Source organism: Tamandua tetradactyla, chromosome 15, assembly GCF_023851605.1.
Source record: "Tamandua tetradactyla isolate mTamTet1 chromosome 15, mTamTet1.pri, whole genome shotgun sequence".
Taxonomy (NCBI): domain Eukaryota; kingdom Metazoa; phylum Chordata; class Mammalia; order Pilosa; family Myrmecophagidae; genus Tamandua; species Tamandua tetradactyla.
Window position 1 is genome coordinate 73,435,074 of NC_135341.1, and position 24,688 is coordinate 73,459,761.

General features: G+C 36.1%; 1 protein-coding gene across 3 annotated transcripts in view; it reads right to left on the bottom strand.

Moving 5' to 3' along the window:
* The window catches only part of CAPN7 (calpain 7), a 55,403-nt gene that overhangs the window by 18,783 nt on the left and 11,932 nt on the right, over positions 1-24,688 (bottom strand). For all 3 annotated transcript variants that reach the window (XM_077130089.1, XM_077130088.1, XM_077130087.1), the window contains 6 exons: positions 11,509-11,635; positions 10,573-10,658; positions 9,158-9,251; positions 5,605-5,751; positions 4,295-4,401; positions 3,409-3,529 (listed from right to left, as the gene is read on the bottom strand). In XM_077130089.1, the coding sequence (XP_076986204.1) occupies positions 3,409-3,529; positions 4,295-4,401; positions 5,605-5,751; positions 9,158-9,251; positions 10,573-10,658; positions 11,509-11,635 (682 nt within the window). The remainder of the gene's footprint in view (positions 1-3,408; positions 3,530-4,294; positions 4,402-5,604; positions 5,752-9,157; positions 9,252-10,572; positions 10,659-11,508; positions 11,636-24,688) is intronic.

Sequence of the window (24,688 nt, forward strand, 5' to 3'; positions counted from 1 at the left end):
TTTATAATTTCCTTCTGCTTTTAATTAGTATCTCTCCTCCAAACTTTATAGTACTAACAATCTGTATCACATTAGTTTAAAATAAATAATATCCTATCTTATTTTCTATCAGTGCAGATGTAGAAGTCTTGTCTTCCTAATGAGACTGTTAACTCACTGACTATCTAGTCCCCTTTTTCAGTAGTTCCAGCTGAGCGTTAGGGAAAGAACATTAAGGTAGTGCAGTGCTTACTTCAAGCAATCACCTTAGGAAACCATATATTTTTTCGAATGATGTAGTAAAAATCAGACTGTTTGGGGGACAATTCTTAAACACATTCCTTTGCTATTTTAAATGGTAGCAAATTGTAGCCTAGGGTAGATTTGATTTCTGGACATTAAGTAAGAGCCATTCCTTTCAAGCTATTTTTCATAGAAGCTTCAGTATTACAATTTATTTTCTCCATTTCATCAATACCACCTGTGCCTTACCTCTGTTCCTGCCATTAAAAAAAGACACCCCTTTTTTGGGGGGGTGGGGGTGGGGGTGCATGGTCTGGGAATTGAACCCAGGTCTCCCGAATAAAAGGTGAGAGTTCTACCACTGGACCACCTGTGCACTCTCAGACACCTAAATCTTTTTAGTTCTTTTCACAAGCCCTAGTTCCAAAAGAGCAAGAACTTCTTGCTAAACTTCTCAGAGGCAGGTCTCCGGCATCAGTGACATGCAGGGGCACTCAGATGTGGCTGTAGATTTTGAATAGGGGAGGACATGCTAGAGAACTAAAAATAAATAAATAAATAAGTAAAAATCAGGTTTATGCTAGAATATCCCATTTCCAAAGTTATTTCCAAACAGCAGCAAAGAACAAGTCTGGGTAAGTTCTGAAATCCCATGATGGGCTTGTTGGACGGAGAGACGAGAGCAGTCTGAACCCGAAGGCACCTCCACAGGAGACCAGGAAACATCCTCTCAAAGAGGAAGAAAAAAATGACCCACAGGGAGGAGAAATGAGACTAAAACGGAAAAGATCTTAGAATATGCAAACAGGTTAAAGAGACATCAAACAAAAAGGGTAACACTTTCATACAACCATTGTTAAGTATTATTGAAATAATTTAACTGAAGGAAGCCATGACTGATGTAAATTTTCAGATTAGCTTTAGTCTAAGATTAAGTCTGTCTGCACAAAAGAAGTTCTAGAGATAAAAGACTGAATGAGATAAAGATGGAAATATTTCTAAATACGTCAGAACTAAGGAAGTATTGTAAAATGTAGACCAGAAAAATAATATCGAAACTATGAACTCAGAAACTTGTCAAAATAAATACTTCAGTCAAATACTAGACAAAACCTCTATAAATTTTAACACACATGAAGAAGAACTGAGGAAAAATCAACTCTGACCATACAAATAGTCATGTAAACAAAAGGAAACTAGGGCCAACTTCATAGTGTGAGATGTCTGCTCAAGCCGGGTGAGCAGTGACCGTCACAGAGCCACAGCGCGAACAGGACACGTTACCCCACGACAGGGGTGAGCAGTGACCGTCACAGAGCCACAGTGCGAACAGGACACGTTACCCCACGCACAGGGGTGAGCAGTGACCGTCACAGAGCCACAACGCGAACAGGATGCGTTACCCCACGACAGGGGTGAGCAGTGACCGTTACAGAGCCACAGTGCGAACAGGACACGTTACCCCACGCACAGGGGTGAGCAGTGACCGTCACAGAGCCACAGTGCAAACAGGACACGTTACCCCACGACAGGGGTGAGCAGTGACCGTCACAGAGCCACAGTGCAAACAGGACACTTTACTTCATGCACAGAGGCTCTCACATGACTGAATCTTTACAGAACTGCCCTGTAGAATTGACACTGCATGAATAATGCTACTGATTTTATTTTAAACTAAAAATTTTTTATTTGAAATTTATTGGCATTCAGCAATTTTTAAACGTTTTCAAGATCTTTGGGAGAGATGAAAAAGTTTTCCTGGATTTAGGCTTGGAACAAATTAAACAATTACAGTATATTTTCCAGAACTTGATAGTCAACGTACTTTCAAAATTGTTTGTAATTTTAGAATATTATGAAAACAAAGAGTTTTTTCAACCTCTGATAAAAGGAATTTATGAATTCACTAAAGACAGCCCCTAATGTTTATTAATGAAGGGTCTTGGGTCAGCCCAGAACTAACCCACCCTGAGTCCAAAGTTATCTTGATAATCGAAACTCGCTCTAACCAAAGTAGGCCCGCCTGGCATGTGCAGTAGCTTCGACTTTAACCTACAAGTCACCCATACCTCATTCTGCCATTTTCTCTCATACATTCTGTGACTAAACATGTAATCAATCTGCGCATCCTCAATAATCAGAACACCTCTAATTACATCATCTGGGGCCAAGGGGCTCATTATTCAAAACCTACCCACCTTTTTCTCTAATAAAACTATCAGAATTACTGCAGTTTGGGGAGACAGATTTTGGGCCATCTGCTCTCCTACGTTTCTAGTAATAAACTCTTTCTCTCTTAAAAAAAAAAAAAAAGAAGGTTTGACTGATTGGAGAAGCCTTGAAGCCATAAACTTTAAAATGTTGCAATGGGTTCCTACTGTCTTGAGAATTCATATAACTCCATGTACCACACAAGAACACCAGCCTAATTAAAACATAGTAGTACCCTGTTATTGCTGACTAATCACTACTTCTTTCTGTAAGCTTAATCAGGGGAAAATGGAACACACCGCTAAACTTCCCAGTGACCAGACAGCTTAGATTATTATATCATCAGGGAAAAAGAGTCTTTCCTTAATAACCTTTATATTTTCTAACCCATAGAACTGATCTTTCTTTTTTTTCTTCATTTAAATACAACTTAATCAACAACCTAAGAAGTAATGAAGTTAAACATTTTAACACTTGAGCACAAGTATTACAGAAAAAGAGTCTGAAAGACCTTATTGCAAGGGCTGCTAAGCAGAGACACATGTGCCCACACAAACTCACTGGCATCCTTCTTAATCCCAAGTCCTACCTTCCTGTATCTTGTCCTTTCACAAATATTTACTGTGTCTACTGTGCTCTAGAGCTTCACACTGTGCTAGACCCACACATGGGCACACAGCCCAGAACTGTGGGGGCTCTATATGCATTACAACTCTGTCACTTTTATGGAAAAGAGAAAGAGCTATAACTGTAACTCTTCTGTCATCAACAGCTCTGCTGTCATTATCACTACAATTCCTATCTTTTAATTTCATAATTCCCAATGCTGGGTTCAAGTAGGTATGTAATAAAATAGGTGGAAGGGTTTTAAAGCTGTCTAAACTTGATTTGTCAGCATTAAAAAAACTAACATTTGTGATCCTGGCAATGTCTTATCAAACAAGAAAAACAAGAGAAAAAAATTTAAGGCAAAACCTTGAACTCTCTAATATCCAAAACAGCATATGCATGTGTGGGAACCAGACCCCACTTCTCTCCTTCAGCTTCAGTCATCATTCCAGTTGATGCGGTGATAAGGACATCCCCTTTGTGAAATCTGGAATGAGCCCAAAAGAGAATTACAGGAAAATACATTTGTTATCTCAGAACACACCATCTTCCCTCTTAGTCTAATAGTTTAAATGAAAATTTCCACAAAGATGAAATCTTTTTGAACATGAGCAACTCCTCCTCTCAAAAGCTTTTAATAAGAAGTACGTCTCTATTTCACAGCACATCAGACAGTAAAATATATTCCCCCCCCCCCCCCCCATTTTAGACAGATAATGCTCAGGTACCTGTCAATGAAGGAAAGCAAATGCTATATTTTCAAATGTTTTACAAACAAAGGTGATGATGTGAAATACTGAATGTTCTACCCAATACAGGCAATCATTTTATTTGTCAAATTATTGAGTTTTCTAATTTCACTACTAATGGGCATTATTGTAGAGATACTTTCCTAGTCTCTACATGCGGATTATTCTTTTAAGGCTTAAGCTACTTTCTTCTTTAATGTTTTCAGACTCCTCTCTTCCGATCATCCCTCAAAATGGTCAGTGTTTAGGGAATGTAAAGTAATTTTTTCATATCACATATTTCACCTTCAAATATTTTAGACTTTTCCTAGTTTGAATTACCTGTAACTGTAAATAAGGATAACTGAGGCTGACTGTAGCAAGTACATAAGGTCAAGTCTTTCAAAACAATTTCTCTAATAACTGAAAATGACAGCAACTACAATTTTTATTCTAAATAAAACATGATGTTTTAAAAATGCCTGCTTTAGCTATGGAAAAACAAAAAGAGAAGAAATGTTTACCTTTGGTAAAGCATTCTGAAAGAATTATCCTTACTGAAGGTTTGGCTATCTGAATGCATGGCAATCCTTTCTGGGATCCACCCAGTCAGGGCATGAAGATCAATATTCTGCAACATAAACATATTTCAGACTGTCACAACCGTTTTCAAGCTCTTCAATAAATCCCCAGAGTAACTATCAAATCTCACTGATTTGAGATAATCATTTCTATGGGAATAAATCAGAAGTTTATAAGTCATTTTCAAGGAGTAATGCATTTCTTATTTAATGCAAATTCCTATCTGGATTTAAGCATATGTTTGCCTTTTCTTATACCCTTTGCTGTATCTTCCTGAGAACAACAGAATTGTTTTACTGGTAAATATGATGAAACTTAAAATACCAACAGAGAAACACTGCTTTAATAATGATGATGATGACATTCACTCACCATTTAGTAAGTTCTAATATGATAGCCACTGTGTAAATGTTTAAATTATGTTCTCATTATTTTCTTTTTAAACTGCACTGGGTAAACTAAGAGGCAATGGATTAGAAAGCTAAACTAAAACATCTGAAGGACAGAGCCAGTTTAGCAACTAAGCATGCAGGCTGAGAAGAAAGGAATTTTAACAATCTATTGCATTAATGATGACCTATACATTTTTGCCTCCCTTATTATAAATTACCAGTCAGTGAAGAAGACCTGGTACTAGGCAGGGAAACTAACCCAAAATGAATAATGGGTAATTTGCATACACTATTTCATTTACTCTTTGAAACATTCAGAGGTGGGCATTATCATTTCAGAGAAGGAAACAGGCTAAGAAAGGTTAAATACCTTTTGTAAGGGCATGGGCTAGTTAGTGTCATAATTCAGTCATGCCAATCTGATTAATTTCTATCTTACGCCTAGTGGTTTATCTGATGTAACCATAGGAGACTGGCATACACCTCAATCTTACAAGTGAGTTGTTAAAGTAGGGGGGAAAACTCCTTGAATGTGAACCTACAAATGAAAAAATATACAAGGATGACAATACGACACATTCCTTTGATCTAAACAGACTTCTCTGGAATGGTGCACTCTATTTACTGGCACTGTATCCCAGCATGACAGCAGACATATGTGTTAGACCTTGCTGGGATTTCTATCCTTATACAGGAAAACATGTATTCCCATGATAAGGTGACTGGTTGACATTTTTCAAGAGTCGATAATCTATTTTCTTTTCCTTTAAACAAAAACATCATCTTTAATCTTTCAAATATAAAAAAAGTCATATGAGATGATAAAAGTCTGAGTCCAGATCATCCTGTCCATTACTTACTGAATTGGATCCTGGGAAATCATATCCTCCCATGACTTTCATGTATGCTTTTTCTATGAGGGAAACCCACAATTCACTTTTGTTGTTGGAATAAGAGCAGAGCAATTCTCCCTTATGATCAACAGGTAATTGATCATCAATTATCACCTGAAGAAAGAGAACATTTTATTTCCTTAAGAGGTACAAAACATGTTAAAATCCTTTCTATTAAGAAAAAAAAACCCTTTCATACTGATAAACAAAAGGTACAATGGTCCTGTTAAGGTAATGATTGTTTTATATTTCTAAAATCTGATCAATCGTAAAATGTTGTAGATCTTTATTCAGTCTTAGAAACTTATCTCACTGTCAGGTGATAATCTTGAGCCAATTAATTAAAAGGCATGGAATGACCATTAGAATTATTAGTAATCTTAGAAACATACATTTTATCTAAAATAATCATGGAAAAGCCTCGCTACTAAGGTAAATAACAATACTACCTGTCCTTTCAACCATATAACAGATAACATTTAGGACAGATTTTCTGTCCTAAATCTGAAAAAAGACACATGCTATGTATAGTTGAAAAAGTAGAACATTATGGCTAAAAATACATTTAAATAATCACCACAAAGATGTAGTTTTTCAATTCATATTGTAAGTGATTTAGGAAACAAGGGATAAGAAGAATTTTGATCTAACAGTAATGGAACTATGTAACTACATTCTGAAAGATTCTTTAACCAAGATGTTATTTAAATATTATAGTATGGAAAAATTATTCTCAATTACTTTTAGTTTTTAAGTATCAGCTACAGTGGTGGTTCTTAAAGGGTGCCCTCGGACTAGTAGCATCAGCTTCACTTAGGAACTCATTAGAAATGCAAACTCTCAGGCCTCATCCCAGTCTTAATGAAAAAGGAACTCTGGAGGTAGGACCTAGCAATCTGTTGTAACAAACCCTCCAGGTGATTCTGGGCACACTAAGTATTATTGAGCCCAACACTTTTCAGACTTTAACGTGCACTGAAATTAAATATTGAGGGGATCTTTCAAAACAACAGATTCTGATTCAGGAGGTCTGCAATGGGGCCTGGGATTCTGCATTTCTAACAAACTCCAAGGTGATGCTGATGCTGATTCATGGACGACTCCAAGGAGACAGGAGCTGGGGAGTCCTAACAATGCCAAACCCCTATCACACTGAGTCCTTAAAGAAATTAGTGCAATTTAAAACTCTGTATACATTTCAAAATGGAAAACAGAATTTCAGAGCTTCTTACATCTCAGTTTACTGACGGTTACACATAAACTCTTCTGTCCTAACAGACCTGATCTACCTGTTTTTTTTTCCCAATGGAAATAGTAATTAAGTACTATTAGAAATTTAAAATAATCATTAGCTCAATGTTGCTTTTGGAAATTTTTATCAATTTTCCCTAAACCAATTTTTTTTGTATGCTATATGGCAGGGGTCACATTTCATTCTTTTCCCATATGAGCACCCCATTATTGCCGCACCATTTGTTGAATTTTGCTTGTTTGCTTTTGGGAAGTGCATGGGCTGGCAATCAAACCCGGGTCTCCAGCATGGCAGGCGAGAATTCTACCACTGATCTATCCTCCCATCCCCCCCAAACCAATTTATAAAAGACTTCATTCTTGTCATGATTTTTTTTTTTTCATCGGGGCATCACTCTAGACAAACCAGCAAAATCTCATGTCCTACCTGAGATTCCTCCATCATTCTCACATGAAGCTTCATTCAGTGTTTTAACATAATTATATTACAGTTAGGTAGTACTGTTCTGTCCATTTCTGAGTTTTTGTATCGTCCTGTTGCACAGTCTGTTCCCTTCAGCTCCAATTATCCAATATCTTACCCTATTTCTATCTCCTGATGGTCTCTGTTACGAACAAAATATTCCAAGTTTATTCACCAATGTCAGTTCATATCAATGAGACCATACAGTATTTGTCCTTTAGTTTTTGGCTAGTCTCACTCAGCATAATGTTCTCTAGGTCCATCCATGTTGTTACATACTTCATAAGTTTATTCTGTCTTAAAGCTGCATAATATTTCATCGTACGTATATACCACAGTTTGTTTAGCCACTCGTCTGTTGATGGACATTTTGGCTGTTTCCATCTCCTTGCAATTGTAAATAATGCTGCTATAAACATTGGTGTGCAAATGTCCGTTTGTGTCTTTGCCCTTATGTCCTCTGAGTAGATACCTAGTAATGGTATTGCCAGGTCATATGGCAATTCTATATTCAGCTTTTTGAGGAACCACCAAACTGCCTTCCACAGTGGTTGCACCATTTGACATTCCCACCAACAGTGAATAAGTGTGCCTCTTTCTCCACATCCTCTCCAGCACTTGTCATTTTCTGTTTTGTTGATAATGGCCATTCTGGTGGGTGTGAGATGATATCTCATTGTGGTTTTGATTTGCATTTCTCTAATGGCCAGGGAAGTTGAACATCTCTTCATGTGCCTTTTGGCCATTTGTATTTCCTTTTCTAAGAAGTGTCTGTTCAAGTCTTTTTCCCATTTTGTAATTGGATTGGCTGTCTTTTTGTTGTTGAGTTGAACCATCTCTTTATAAATCCTGGATACTAGACCTTTATCTGATATGTCGTTTCCAAATATTGTCTCTCATTGTGTAGGCTGTCTTTTTACTTTCTTGATGAAGTTCTTTGATGCACAAAAGTGTTTAATTTTGAGGAGCTCCCATTTGTTTATTTCTTTCTTCAGTGCCTTTGCTTTAGGTGTAAGGTCTATAAAACCGCCTTCAATTATAAGATTTATAAGATATTTCCCTACATTTTCCTCTAACTGTTTTATGGTCTTAGACCTGATGTTTAGATCTTTGATCCATTTTGAGTTAACTTTTGTATAGGGTGTGAGATACGGGTCCTCTTTCATTCTTTTGCATATGGATATCCAGTTCTCTAGGCACCATTTATTGAAGAGACTGTTAAGTCCCAGGTGAGTTGGCTTGACTGCCTTATCAAAGATCAAATGTCCATAGGTGAGAGGGTCTATATCTGAACACTCTATTCGATTCCATTGGTCGATATATCTATCTTTATGCCAGTACCATGCTGTTTTAACCACTGTGGCTTCATAATATGCCTTACAGTCAGGCAGCATGAGACCTCCAGCTTCGTTTTTTTTCCTCAAGATACTTTTAGCAATTTGGGGCACCCTGCCCTTCCAGATAAACTTGGTTATTGGTTTTTCTGTTTCTGAAAAGTAAGTTGTTGGGATTTTGATTGGTATTGCATTGAATCTGTAGATCAATTTAGGTAGGATTGACATCTTAACTATATTTAGTCTTCCAATCCATGAACACGGTATGCCCTTCCATCTATTTAGGTCTTCTGTGTCATCATTTTTATTAACATATAATATTAGTAATAATATGTGTAACACAGACTCATAATCAACCAAACTGACTTTCCGAATGTTTACACAAATAACATTATCTTAAAAAAATTCCACTCAAGACTCAACAGTGGGAAAGGGAGAAAGAGGAGTGGTTGTTGCGGGGAGATTTATTCACCTTTCGTGGAACACCGTTGAGGTGAAGTTTAACCATATACTTTCCACACGGATTGTATTCTGGTTCACCGTCTTTATTCTGAGGGTAAATTATGCTTTTGTGAGAAAAAATAAATATTGGAATACTAACATTAATATTCAATATAAACCACTATAAAGAACATTATATTTTATTTAAAAATATGGTATTGTCTTAGCAATTTCATAATAAACAAACGAGAATAATTATCTGTATCAGGCCTAGAAAAGGAATTTCACCTTAATCAAAGTACTTATTTACTACAAATAAAGTATCTTATGAGATCATAAAGTACAAGATAAATTTCACAATATTCTGAAAAGTGCTCAATTTTAAATAATATATTCCAACTAATAAATTGCCTGTTAAGTGGATTTACTTTAAGTAAGCTAAAATAATCTTCTACCATTGGTCTCCAGAAGTAGAGAGGAAACCATTCAATTAAGCACAACTAAAGCACTGGGTATAACTCCAACAGAGGTAAAGTTAATACAACTCTGAGAGAGATAAAGTTACATAAAACCATAGAATAAGATAATTATAAATATCTATTGTTATCAATTTTTCAAATAAATTTGGACCAAACTGAACATATTGCATATTATTTATTTATACAATCTACTTATCCATGAGGGCAAGCAGATTAAAATTAAGGACTTTCTATTCATCTTTGTACCTTCAATATTTGGTAAACAAAAACCATGCAGAAAAAGTTGAATGAAAACATTATAATGCTTAATCTTTACAAAAAATGATTTTAACTAATATAACTGTTAAAAAGTGAACGAAAAAGTGTTTTAGTAATATTCTAGCACATTCTAAAGCAGTTCTAGTTGACAGAAATATGTTTTTACATTTTTCAGTAGCCACATTAGCAGTTTTAAAAAGTTGAAATTCATTTTAATAATACAATTTATTTAACCTAATATTATCCAAAATATTGTCATTTCAACAGGTAATTGATAAAACACTGAGATATATTCTAATTTTACATTGTTTTTCACGTAAAGTTTTCTAAATCTAACGTAGTTAGACTTATGGTCAAATTAAATTCAGACTATTCTATTTCAAAGGTTTAAAACCCACATGTGGCTAGTGGCTACCACACTGTACAGTTCAGTTATAGAATACTATAAATATGATATGATCTTACCTTGATAGTTTCATTTACTTTAAAACATATTTATTCCACATATATTATTTTAAATATATATATGTTTCTAAACTATTTCATAACATCTTTCTACATTTACAAATTATCTGCTTAACCTCTACAGAATAGCCAATATATTCGAGTGATATTCTCTCACTACTTTCTCCACAGATAAGGCCTGATTTATTGGTAATGAGACAATGATTATATGAAAATGGCAAAAGGGACAAATACGAAATTTTACCTGGTAATCAACTTCTTATTAAATCGTCTCTCATAAGCTGCACTGATAGCCAATGATGCCACAAAGGAACAATCTGATACTATTGTCTGTTAATAAGAAGAATTTATTAAATTTATTCGTCAAAATAATTTCAATATTGCCACAAATTAATATTAAGCACTGTACCCACTACCTCCCTTTTAGACTAAATATATCTTCCTGACAGTTCTTTGAAAGCAAAATAGAAATGTCATACTGCTGACACATATTCTGCTCAATAAAAATCCAAGAAAAAGTGATTAAAGAATTTCAATGAGGTTAATTTAGAATTAGAAATGGATGATGCATTCCTTTCATAGATAAAATAATTATATACAGAGGAAGCAGTCCTTACATGAATAAAAACATGCTCACTGAATCATACTGCTAATATTTGATGAAAAAAAAACTAAAGATATATTTTTAGAAGTTAGATAATATGATCAATTAAAATGAAAATGTACACCAAAAGATTCCTGAATCATAGTACTTCAGAACCATTACATTTATACTAATGTGGAAGACATCTGTGACTTAAAATGCAAATTTTAATTAAATAAAGATGGCAGTAAGGCCATATTGCTGTTCTGCCACTGTAATGTTTCCTATAAGCCCAGTATCTTTCTATCTTTTATATCCATTCCCCTATCAAAGATGAAATTCAGACTTTCAAGTTTCTCATCTGCAAATACGTATCAATTAACAGGGTCTACGTGAAAATCTGTAATTGGCCAAAACAACTATTCATACTTATATTGTCTCAGTATGTTTAAATCAAAATATATAGAATAAATAACCTTTCTAATTTCACTGATGCATATGAATATATAATAAAAATCTAAGAAAAAATTCAAATCTGTATTTAAAGCACCATAAAATATTTGTTCTCACATAAAATCATACAAAATAAATGTTTACCTGTTTTATGCTAAAACTGGACACAGTGTAAATCATTGTAGGATTGTTGGTGAGGTCTTCTGGTCGTACCCATTTAGAAAATGTAGCTTTTTGTTTAGGTGACAATGGTAGCTTCCCCCATCTATCACTGAGGTAGTAATAATAATAATTAATAATAATAATCTTAAAAAATGACTCAAAAGAAAACTTAAATTTCCTATAAGTTTTTTCTTTAAACATATAATGATTTAGCTCTTCCACATCATCCTAAGACAACCCTCTGGCTCAAACTGTCTTTTTATACTTAATTTTGAATCCAGACAACCTGATAACGCTCCCCAATTAAACAAACAGATAACTGAAAACAAAAAATCAACCTAAATTCATTCTTATTTGTTTCAGAAATAGAATTTAAAAGTTTAATTTAGCACAGCTGTGTTCAGGAAATTCAGTTTTGATAAAATGGAGCCATTAAACAACCTTACAAGCTGATTCATTCAGAAGGACCTAGGAAGCTACAGATTTCTTACGCTGAAGATTTCTTTTCTTTTCAAGGTTAATGATAGCAACTAACATTTATTGAGCACTAGTCATGAGCCAGGCATCAAGGTCAATACTTTAAAGGACTATTAAAGCAAATACTATCTTCCCCTACATTTTTGAAAAGGCTTAAAGTGATCAAATAAGGTTACACAGCTAAGAAAGAGTAGAATTGGCATTTGAATCCAGCTCTCTGGTACAAAGGATACCATTCTTATCCATTGTCCTCTACTCATTGTGTGCTCAGATTATGTTATCTAACATTTCTCTAAAATCGATGTACGGCACCAAACTATAAAACTATACCCTTCTAAAACAAGAGCACTGGATCTCTGGGTTCCAAAAGATTTCTATGATGATATAAGGTGTATGATATCAAACACCCTTTTTCAAAAAATGTTATTAGATATTGGAGAAAGAAGGCTTTCTGGTCAAGTATGATTTGCAAACTCTTGGCTAAAATGTTGGTTTTTTCCACTGCAGATAAGTCAATGTTTCTCCATAAATCTTTCAGGAAAATGCAAGGTATATATCAATCCTCAAACATTTTTAATGATCATCTCAAAGAACTACCAGTGGTCCAGGGAATGCTTTGATGTCTACGAAATATCAGGAACTGTTATAATATGAAAGAATTTAATGACAGCATCATAAATTTTTGAAAAAAATATGGCTAGTTCAAACAAATACTTAGTATTAGCAACCTGCCATGATAATTACTGCCATGAGTATATCCATGATTCTTTAATCCTTTCTCAAAAGTTACCACTAAATTATCAAATTAAACAGTTTTTGTTAGAACTTTAAAAGTATCCTAAATACTTTAAAATACAATTTCTATTCAATAACACTTATTTTATGATTTTATAAGCAATATAGGACTAGAATAGAAATAATGTTTTTTAATCACTGAATCTAATAAAGATAGTCCCCTTCAGTGTTTTTCCCATCAGTCTTTTGTTTCTGAATTAAAAAAATATATTTACTGTTACTTTTTTCTTCTACTATTATTCTCATTGTAAAATAATCTAGAAAACAATGAAGGAAAAAATCCAACCACACAGAGTAGTCCATTTTAGTATTTACTCTTAATTTTCTCCACAATTAATTCATTCATTCAGTAACCATCTATTGAGCATATAACATCTGCCATCTACTGTGCTAAGCACTGGGGTGCAACTTAGTTACAAGAGAAATGTTTCGAAACACATGTGGCCAAAGGGCCATGAAAAGATGCTCAGCTTCCCTGGCTATTAGGGAAATGCAAATCAAAACCACAATGAGATATCATCTCACACCCACCAGAATGGCCATTATCAATAGAACAGAAAATGACGGGTGCTGGAGAGGATGTGGAGAAAGAGGCACACTTATCCACTGTTGGTGGGAATGTCAAATGGTGCAACCACTGTGGAAGGCAGTTTGGCGGTTCCTCAAAAAGCTGAATATAGAATTGCCATACGACCCAGCAATACCATTGCTGGGTATCTACTCAAAGGACTTAAGGGCAAAGACACAAACGGACATTTGCATACCAATGTTTATAGCAGCGTTATTTACAATTGCAAAGAGATGGAAACAGCCAAAATGTCCAGTGACAGGAAGCAAACTCACTGCCCTCCCCGTCTCTATGTGGGACATGACTCCCAGGGGTGTGGACCTCCCTAGGAATGTGGGACAGAAATCCTAGAATGAGCTGGCACTCAGCATCAAGGGATTGAGAAAATCTTCTCAACCAAAAGGGGGAAGAGGGAAATGAGACAAAATAAAGTGTCAATGGCTGAGAGATTCCAAGCAGAGTTGAGAGGTTATCCTGGAGTTTATTCTAATGAATTAAATAGATATCACCTGTTTAGTTAAGATGTAATGGAGAAGTTGGAGGGAACTGCCTGAAAATGTGGAGCTGTGCTCCGGTGGCCATGTTTCTTGAAGATGATTGTATGATGATATGGCTGTTGCAGTGTGACTGTGTGGTTGTGAGAACCTTGTGTCTGATACTCCTTTTGTCTACCTTATCGACCAACAAGTAAAACATATGGATTAAAAATAAATATAAAATACGGGGATTAAATGTTAAAATAAATTTAGTAGATTTAAATGCTGGTGATTGGTGAAGGGGTGGGGTAAAGGGTATTGTATATATGAATTTTTTGTGTTTTCTTTTTATTGCTTTTTCTGAATTGATGCAGATGTTCTAAGAAATGATCATGATAAATATACAACTATGTGATGATAGTGTGAGTAATTGATTAAATAAGAATGGAATGATCATATAAGAATGTTTGTGTTTGTATGTGGTTATGTATCATAAACAAAAAATAAATCAGTTTAAAAAATTAAAAAAAAAAAAAAAAAGAGAAATGTTTCTGGATTTCTGGGAAGATGGGGGACTAGGATAGGCTGGGTTCACCTCTGCTCCACAGAACAAGATAGGGGACAGAAAACGTGACCAGGAATGCAGTCCTGGGAGGTGAGTGATCAAAGAGGGTCTTCAATATCTCATAGGGAAGAGAGAGGCACGGAGATCAGAACGGGGAGAGCAGACTCAGCCATGATCCCCACCGGAGGCAGGTGGTGGCGCACAGAGAAGTGTACATCAGGGGCAGTGGACTGTCCCTCCGCTCCAGCCTGCCCCAGCTGCTGGCTGGGGAAACCTGCCCGTGCAGCTCCAGATCCAGCAGCATTCATGGTAGATACAGAGGGTGCTTAGCTACCCACCAAGAAAAGCCACACCCCCAGCGCTGGACCAGTCGTCCCACCTGGCACCAAGAATAGCCACCCGGTCGGGTATGTGAACAGTGGATCTGCTGGGTGCTGGGCGCTACAACTGGCTCCCTAACCCACTTGCTGGGACAGGCTGTCCAGCCACCATGCACTAGGAACAACCAACCTGCCACGTACACAGTTGGGGAGGGGCAGGCCTGAGGGGAGGTGGGGACTCAGGAGCACCATCTGCTGGGAAGAAGCACTAAAGTGCAGTGCTTTATATTATTAGCATTATTTATATTATTAGCATTATGTATCTTTATATTATTAGCATTATTATTATTTTTAATTGTATTAATATCTACTTTTATATTTATGTTTTAAAATTATTTTTATTATAATTCTCTCTCTCCTCTGTGGGCACCAGCCTGAGTTCATTCTCAATACCTCTTAGGGTATCTCCTTCTGACTTTGGGGCCTACTATTGCTGAGGTGTATTTTCGGGGGAGGGAGGTGCAAAAGCCTGGAGCCAAGCCCAGATCTCTTGTGTGGCAGATGGGCATTCTGCCACTGAACTACCTGAGAACCCCTGCCTAACTTTTTTTTTTTTTTAGCTTTTTAAATTGTATAATATAACAGATATACAAAGCAAAGAAAGAAGAAAGCAATAGTTCTCAAAGCTCTCTTCAATAAGCAGTTACAGGACAGATTCCAGGGTCTGTCATGGGCTACTATACAATCATCTCAGATTTTCCCTCCTAGCTGTTCCAGAACATAGACCCTCATGTAGCCCTCAAGTAGAACTGTACCCCCCTACATGAGATCCAGGCCTTGGTTTGGCAAGGAATTACTGACAAACCAAGTGCAAAAGGGAATATTCAATGCAAACAACAGTAAATACAAAATTTTAGACAAGTTAAGGAAACCAATGTTCCAAATAACCTTATTAAGATAATTGAATGCCTTGAATACAACAGAAAATCACAAAGCACATGAAGATCTAGGCATAAATGGCCTTGTCAAATGACCAAATTAAAACACTGAAGGGGACACAGAATATGGAACTACTGAAGGATATTTATAAAGAAATAAAGATATCAGGAATACACTAGAAGAGCTTAAAATCTGAAAGACTAAACAGAAAATCAGCAGATCTCACAGAGAAGAAAGACACAGTAGACCAAATCAGAAATACATAAGTCATACAATATCAGATCGAAGAAACAGAAGGAAGAATAAATGAGATAGAAAATGGAACTGAACTAGAGTGCACAAAAGAACAAATGGCATGAAAAATGGAAAAAAAAGAACTGGATCTTAGGGCAACGATGAACAAAAGGTACACAAACATAAGAATCATTGGTGCCCCAGAAGGAGAAGACAAGAGTAAAGGACTGGAAAGGTTAGCTGAAGATATAACTGGGGAAAACTCCCAACCCTTGTAAAGCATATACATATGCACATCGAAGAGGTCCAACAAACCCCAAACAGAAATAAATTCAAATAGTCCTACTCCAGACACATACTAATGAGATTGCCAAATATTGAAGAGAAGCAGAAAGTTAAAAAAGCAGCAAGAGAAAAGCAATCTACTCCCTACAATGGAAACCACATAAGACTGAGTTAGGACTACTCAACAGGCACCATGGAGGTGAGAAGGCAGTGGTATCATACATTTAAGATTCTGAACGAGAAAGGTTTTCAGCTAAGAATTCCTTATCCAGCCAAGCTGTCCTTCAAAATTGAAGGAGACAGTGTCTGGAACAAGTACATGAATAGGTGGGTGGGAAGGAACTTCCAGTACTCTCCTGCCTCTGTCATAGCGGGGTCCTTTTCTCAACCATTCCTGCCCCCTGTTGCTGGGCCACCCACAGTCCCCAATACTGTTTAATTCATGCCTCGCCCATACCCAGATAGTCATTGTCCAGTGCAATTTATATACTCAAAACTATTGAATGCACAGAAAATTGATCTTACATGGATAAATAAATTTGGTACTGAAAGACTGCAAAAAAAAAAAAAAAAGATTGAGGAAAAGATTAAAATCTTCAAAGAAAGCCTGAGAAAACTAGTCTGGAAGAGATCTACCCTACAAGAAATAAAAAAGGGAGTTCTGTTAGCTGGAAAAAAAAAAAAAAGACAGGAGATGGAGGTCTGGAGTAGGGTACAGAATTGAACAGTACCAGTAAGGGTAATTTAAAAAAATAAAAAAAAAGAGGGAAAAGAATATATAGATCTGACAAATAATAACTAAAAGATAAGATAGTAGATTAAAAAATTGCTTTTACAGTAATAATTTTGAACATTTAACAGAACTCACCGATTAAAAGATAGATTGGCAGAACAGATTTAAAAATACATACATGTATATGCTGTTTACAAAAGAATTATCTTAGACCCCAGGACCAAACAGACTGAAAGTGAAAGGATGGAAAATGAAGCTCTATGTAAACTGTAACCAAAAGAAAGCAGGAGTAACTACACTAGCATCAGACAAAAGACTTAAAATGTAAAGATGTAATAACAGATAAAGAAGGACACCACATATTAATAAACATGTTATTTCTAAGAAGAAATAACAATCATAAATGAAGCTGGAAATTAATAATCACCAAGGAACCAGAACTTTTACAAATATATGGAGACTAAACAACACAATTTTAAGTAATCAGTGGTGAAAGAAGAAATTGCTAGAGAACTTGGTAAATATCTGGAGATGAATGATAATAATCAACAAATCAGAACACATGGGATACAGCAAAGGCAGTGCTGAGAGAGAAATTTATTATTCTAAAAGTCTCTACTAAAAAAGAATGAGCAAAAATCAAGGACTTACTGGCTCACCTGGAGAAACAGCAAAATTACTGCAAAGCCAACAGAAGTAGAGAAATAACAAAGATTAAAGTAGAATTAGATGAAGTGAACAACAACAACAACAACAAAATACAAAGAATCAACAAAAGTAGGTTCTTTGAGAAAAAAAATAAAATCGATGGATTCCTTGTTAGGCTGCCAATAAGTAAAATAAATAAATAAATAAAATCAGAATGCAAATAAATAAAATCAGAAATGAGAAGGATGCAAATAAATAAAATCAGAAATGAGAAGAGGGTTATCACCATGGATCCTGAAGAAATTTTAAAAATCATCAGAGGATACTTATGAACAATTATTTACCAATAAACTTGATAACTTAGATGAAATGGACAAATTCCTAGCAACACACAACGAATCTACATTGACTTGAGAAGAAATAGAAGATAAAACAATTACAAGTAAAGAGAGTCAATCAGTCATCAAAAATCTTCCTACAAAGAAAAGCCCAGGGCCAGATGGCTTCACAGGGGAATTTCATCAAACATTCCAAAAAGAACTAACACCGATCTTGCTTAAACTCTTACAAATATTTGATGAAAACGGAATTCTACCTAACTCATTTTATGAAGCTAACCAAAACCGGATAAAGATGCTACAAGAAAATAAAACTAAAGGCCAATCTCCCTAATGAACACAGACGCAAAAATTCTCAACAAAATACTAGTAAATCAAATCCAACAATACATTACAAGAATTATAAACCATGACCAAGTGGGGTTTATACCAAGAACGCAAGTGTGGTTCAACACATGAAAATCAATCAATATACAGTACATTAACAGATCAAAAGGGAAAAATCACATATCATCTTGATTGATGCTGAAAAAGCGTTCAACAAACTTCAGCATACTTTTCTGATAAAAACACTTCAAAAGGTGGGAATCGAGGGAAAAACCCACAGCCACCATCATACTTAGCAGTGAAAGATTGAAAGCATTCCCTCTAAGACTGAGAACCAAACAAGGATGCCTTCTGTCATCACTACTATTCAACATTTTAGTAGAAGTTCTAGCTAGAGTGATCAGGCAGAAGAAAGGAATAAAAGGCATCTAAATAGGAAAGGAAGAAGTAAAACTTGTGTTATTTGCAGATAACATGATCCTATACTTGGAAAACCCTGAGAAATCTAAAAGACAAAATTACTTGGACTAATAAATTCAGTAAATGGTGGGATACAAGGTTAATGTACAAAAGTCAGCAATGTTTCTCAAACAAGGAATACCTATCTGAGGAGACAATTAAGGAAAAAAATTCCATTTAAAACAGCGACCAAAAGAATCAGGTTTCTAGGATTAAGTCTAACCAGAAATGTTAAGGACTGGTAGAAGACTACAAAACATTTCCAAAAGAAATAAAAACTGACGTAAAAAGATGGAAACACAGTCCATGCTCATGGATAGGATGGTTCAATGTCATTAAGATGTCAATTCTACCCAAAGTGATCTATGGATTCAATGCACTACCAATCATAGTCCCAACAACCTATTTTGAAGATTTGGAAAAGCTAGTTATCAAATGTATTTGGAAGAGACAGAGACCTTGAATAGCTAAAGATACCATAAAAAGGAAAATCAAAGTGGGAGGACTAGCAATTCCTGACTTTAAAGCATACTATAATGCCACAGTGGTTCAACAGCATGGTGCTGGCACAAAGTCACAAGTATTGACCCATGGAATAGAATCCAGAGTGCAAAAATCGACCACCAAACCTATGGACAACTGATCTTCAATAAGGCCACTAGATCCACTGAATGAGGAAAGAACAGTCTTTTCAATAAATGGGCATGGGAGAATTGGAAATCAATAGCCAAAAGAATAAAAGAGGATCCCTACCTTATACCCTATACAAAAATTAATTCAAAATGGATTAAAGATCTAAATGTGGGCGGGCCACGGTGGCTCAGCAGGCAAGAATGCTTGCCTCCCATGCCCAAGGACCTGGGTTCGATTCCCGGTGCCTGCCCATGTAAAAAAAACAACAACAACAACAACAACAAAAAGATCTAAATGTAAGAGCCAGAACTATGAAACTTCTGGAAGAAGATACAAGGAAACATTCTCAAGATCTAGTAATTGGAGGTAGCTTCTTAAACTTTACACCTGAAGCATAAGCAGTGAAAAAAAAAAAACAGACAAATACGAACTCCTTAAAATCAAAAGCTTCTGTGTCTCAAAGGACTTTGCCAAGGGCAAAGGGGCAGCCAACTCAATGGCAGAAACTATTTGGAAACATACATTGGATAAAGAAATTAAATCCTGTGTACATAAAGAAATTATACAACTCAACAACAAAAGAACAAACAACCCAATTATAAAATGGGCAAGAGGATATGAATAGACACTTTTCTGAAGAGCAAATACAAATGGCTAAAAAGTACATGAAGAGATGTTCATCTTCATTACCTATAAAAGAAATGCAGATCAAGACTACAATGAGATACCACCTCACACCTATAAGAATGGCTGCTATTAAACAAACAGAAAACTACAAATGTTGGAGAGGATGTGGAGAAATCAGAATACTTATTCACTGTAGGTGAGACTGTATAATGGTATAGATACTGTGGAAAACAGTTTGGCAATTTCTCAGAAAACTAAATATTGAGTTGCCTTTGACCAGGCAATACCAATATTCAGTATATACCCAGAAGAACTGAAAAAGCAGTGACACAAACAGACATTTTCACACCAATGTTCACAGCGGCACTATTCACAATTGCCAAAAGATGGAAACAACCCAAGTGCCCACCAATAGAAGAGTGGATAAACAAAATGTGGTATATACACATGAAGGAATATTATGCAGCAGTAAGATGAAATGAGGTCCTAAAGCATATGACAACATGGATGAACTGTGAGGACATAATGCTGAGTGAAATAAGTCAGACACAAAAGGAGAGATGCTGTCTGATTTTGCTATTATGACTCTGGTAAAGGTAAACTCAGAAGGTACACTAATATAGCAGACATAGAGGTACACAGAAGCGAGAGATCAGGGAAAGACTACTCAGTGTGGTTGAACTCAAATGCAAAATGGACAGAAGTGATGCTAGCTAATTAATGGGGTTACAGGTAACATTGTCATATTGAAGGTGAATATGATTCAAAGGGGATATATGGTGCCATGTATCCCACTGATTAACTCTTCAATTATAAATAAGTTCTTGTATTAGCTATTTAAAAAGTTTGATATTGTACAGTCATTAAAGAACGGTATAAAGGGAAAACTAAAATTGCATGCTGTGGTAGTTAGATTCAGGTGTCAACTTGGCCAGGTGAAGGTGCCTAGTTCTATTGCTGTGGACATGAGCCGATGGCGTGTGAACCTCATCTGTTCCTGATTATATCTGCAGTCGGCTAGGAGGCGTGGCTGCTGCAATGAATGATGTTTGATTTAATTGGCTGGTGCTTAAATGAGAGAGTTCAACGTAGCATAGCCCAAGCAGCTCAGCATACCTCATCTCAGCACTCACAGCTCAGCCCAGGCCTTTGGAGATGCAGAAAGGAATCACCCCAGGGAAAGTTGTTGGAGCCCAGAGGCCTGGAGAGAAGGCCAGCAGAAATCACCCTGTGCTTTCCCATGTAAGAAAGAACCTCAGTTGAAAATAAGATGCCTTTCCTCTGAAGAACTAACGAAATAAATCCCCTTTTATTAAAAGCCAATCTGTCTCTGGTGTCTTGCATTCCAGCAGCTAGCAAACTAGAACACATGCTATAGCCAATAGTTAACAGGAAGACATCAACAGTACCACAGCACTACCAGGGGCAACCAACAGCGGGAAAGGAACAAGAGATAAGGGGTAGTTTTGATGTGATATTTGGTGAGGCTGTGTTTGTCGGTTCATCTCTAAAGACCAATGAAAACTGTTTAAAATTGAGAGTGCTACTGATTATATAACAAGTAAGGATACCGTACAACATGACTTGTTTATTTTGGACATTATTCATGATGCCCAATAGATAGAGGGGGCCAAAAGTACAATGACTGAGGAGCAGAATAGTGAACTGTGATATATATATATATATGATGGAATATTGTGCGGCTACAAAAAGGAAAGACATCGTGAGGCATGCAACTAAGTGAATAAACCTTGGGGACAATGTGTTGTGCAAAACAAGCCAGAAACGAAAGAATAAACATCCTATGGTCTCTTTCAGAAAATTTTTATAAGAATATTGGAGCCTAGATTTTAAGCCTTATAGCAGTCACACTGTGTTAAGTTGGAAGTGTATTTCTAGATTCTGAGACACTGAGCTATATGTGCATCAGCTGGTATTTCCCTGGAGCTTTGAGTAACTCTGTGACACCTAAGACACAGAAATGGAGTGCTACAGACCTGAAAGTTAGCACAGCTACATACATTAACAGTTTAAGTAACTAAAAAAAAAAAAGATTGGGGTTCAATTAGAGATGAAAATGAAGCTGAGCTAGCTGGGAATAATGTAAATCAGAATACAGGGTAAAAGATGGTAGTGTATGTACTCTAGACCTTCACCTACTACGAGACCAAAGGCAGAGAGGTTTATTGTGTCTAGAACCTTAATTTTCTATAACATACAGTCTAAAACAACCTGACTGGGTAGCTCATTTAAACAACCCAAACTCCTGGAATCCAGAAAGGGAATGTGGTCTTGTAATTTTGTATAATTTAATGTAGTACCTGGATACATTCCAGGCTATGGTGGCCCAATAATTAAAAATTATTAATTGTTGCAGAGGGGCCAGCCTTTCCAGAACATCAACTAGTTTCATCCCCCATCCCAATTATCGACAGCACCTTCCAATATAAAAAAGTTAGAATGAACATAGCCCAAATATCCCTAAAGAGTGGGAGAAAGATCAAAGGTGATAGAGTTATGCAGAGATGGTTAGGTTTAACAAATGAGTATAAGTTCTGAATTATTATGCTGATACTTCTGTTAGCCTCCACTGTAGAGAAGCTAGACATAAAAACCTAAAATTGTGGAACTGTAACAAAACAAAACAAAAAAAGGATCAGTAGCATCCCTTGAGTGTCCGAAAGAAAAAGAAAAGGAACTATTAATCTCTCCCGTTTGGGATACTCTGGGGACCCTCTCAGTCATTGGGGACTTCAAACAAATAGGCCAGGCCCTTGATTTTGAGGCTTGCTCTTACGAAACTTGTTTCTGTACTGGAGACACTAAGACTACAGGAAACTTTTGTTGTGCAGATGCGGCCTCTCTCTCTCTAAGCCCAACTCTGCAAGGAAAATTATTATCCTACCCCCTCAACATAGGACATGACATTTAGGGGTAAAAGTCTCCCTGACAACGTGGCACATGACTCATGGGAATTAGTCTGGCCCTGGCACCCTGGGATTGACAATGCCTTCCTGACCAAGAGGGAAATGAAGTGTGATAAAATAAGGCATCAGAGGCTAAGAGAGATCAAAAAGAGCCGAATGGCTATTCTGGAGGCTACTCTTATGCAAGCTTCAGCTAGACACTGCTAGTTGCCATGGTTCGCCAGACACCAATCAGCATTGCTTCTGTGGACTCTTGAGAATATCTGGGGTTCAGACTGGGACTCTATCAGACATGAAACTAAGAGCTTCATGAACTAAGTTTCCTTTCCTGGAACTATAATTTCCAGAGGGTTCCTGTGCCAGATAAGTCCTGAGTCCCAGAGAGACCAGCCTCTCCAAGATTATCAACTAGTAACATCCCCCTATTCTTTAGTGCCAACACCCCTTCTCAACATGGGGAAGTCAGAAAGGACACTGCTAAGGATCCTTAGAGACTGAGAAGGAGATGGGGGAGAGGGAGGAGCTACAACAAAGAGAACAGGATTTGGCAAATGAGCATGACTGCTTTATCATCATACTAAAGTTTCTTCTGGCCTCCAGTGTTTTGGAGTAGACAGAGGGAAAGACCTGAAATACTGGTGTCATAGTAGCCCATGACACACTCTGAAATCTGTTTTGTAACTACTTGTTGAAGTGTACTTTGAAAAGTATTGCTTTTTCTTTCCTTTCTTTGTATATATGTTACATTTCACAATAAAAAAAATTTAAAAAAAAAAGAGAAATATCTCCATCCTTATGAAGTTTCTAATCTAGGATGGAAGACAGACAAGCAAGTAAACACAAAATAAAGATGCAAAATTCCAACCGTGAAAAGGGCTTTGCCAAAATTAAGGGCATTTGTATCGTTTTGTGTTTTATTTTTTTCAATTATATTGTAAGCATTTTCCCAGGTTATTAATCTCCTTGAAAATTTGATTGTTATAAGAATACTATAATATTCTCTTTATGGACATTCTGTGGTATAATCTTAAAAAATCTGATTTATATTAATTTATTACACAAAGATTGGCACTAGAAGTTTACTTTTTTACTTGGATATGTCCATTCAAGAATACACTAGCATAATGAACTCACATTTTCACAATACAATAATATTGGCAAATACCTTTATATAATCTTTGACTACATTTCTACAAACTTCTTCAGAATAAACTTCCTGAAGTGAAATTATTGGCCAAAGGCATGCAAACATTTTTAAAGTATTTGAAATGCAGAATCAAATTGTGTGATATAATTTAGTGGTCAATTGCATAATAATTTTTCTAGCAGCTAATCCTTTCTACATGGTACTTGCTACAGAAAACCATTATTCTAAGGGTTTTATATTTATCAACTAATCATCACGGTAGCACCATGAGCTGGTTTCCATTTTGCCCATCACACAAGATTTGAAAATGGATAGTTTGGCTCTGGAATCTGTGCCTTTAATATCAATGCTATAAAACTTTTGAGATATTAAAATTTTCTTAGCTCTCTATCAGTAACTAGGCATTACACAATTGCCTGAGTAATAAGATTAGGCTGGTAACTTACTGGTTTTCAATTATGTAACTCTTGTCCTCCCAGAATAACAAAATTGCAGAAAATGAGAAAGTAAGTCTTTGTTCTTTAGAGAACCTTTTATATATTCTATATATAATAAACACTCAACACTGATTTTTTTTTTTTTTTTTTTACATGGGCAGGCACTGGGAATCGAACCTGGGTCTCTGGCATGGCAGGCGAGAACTCTCTCTGCTGAGCCACTATGG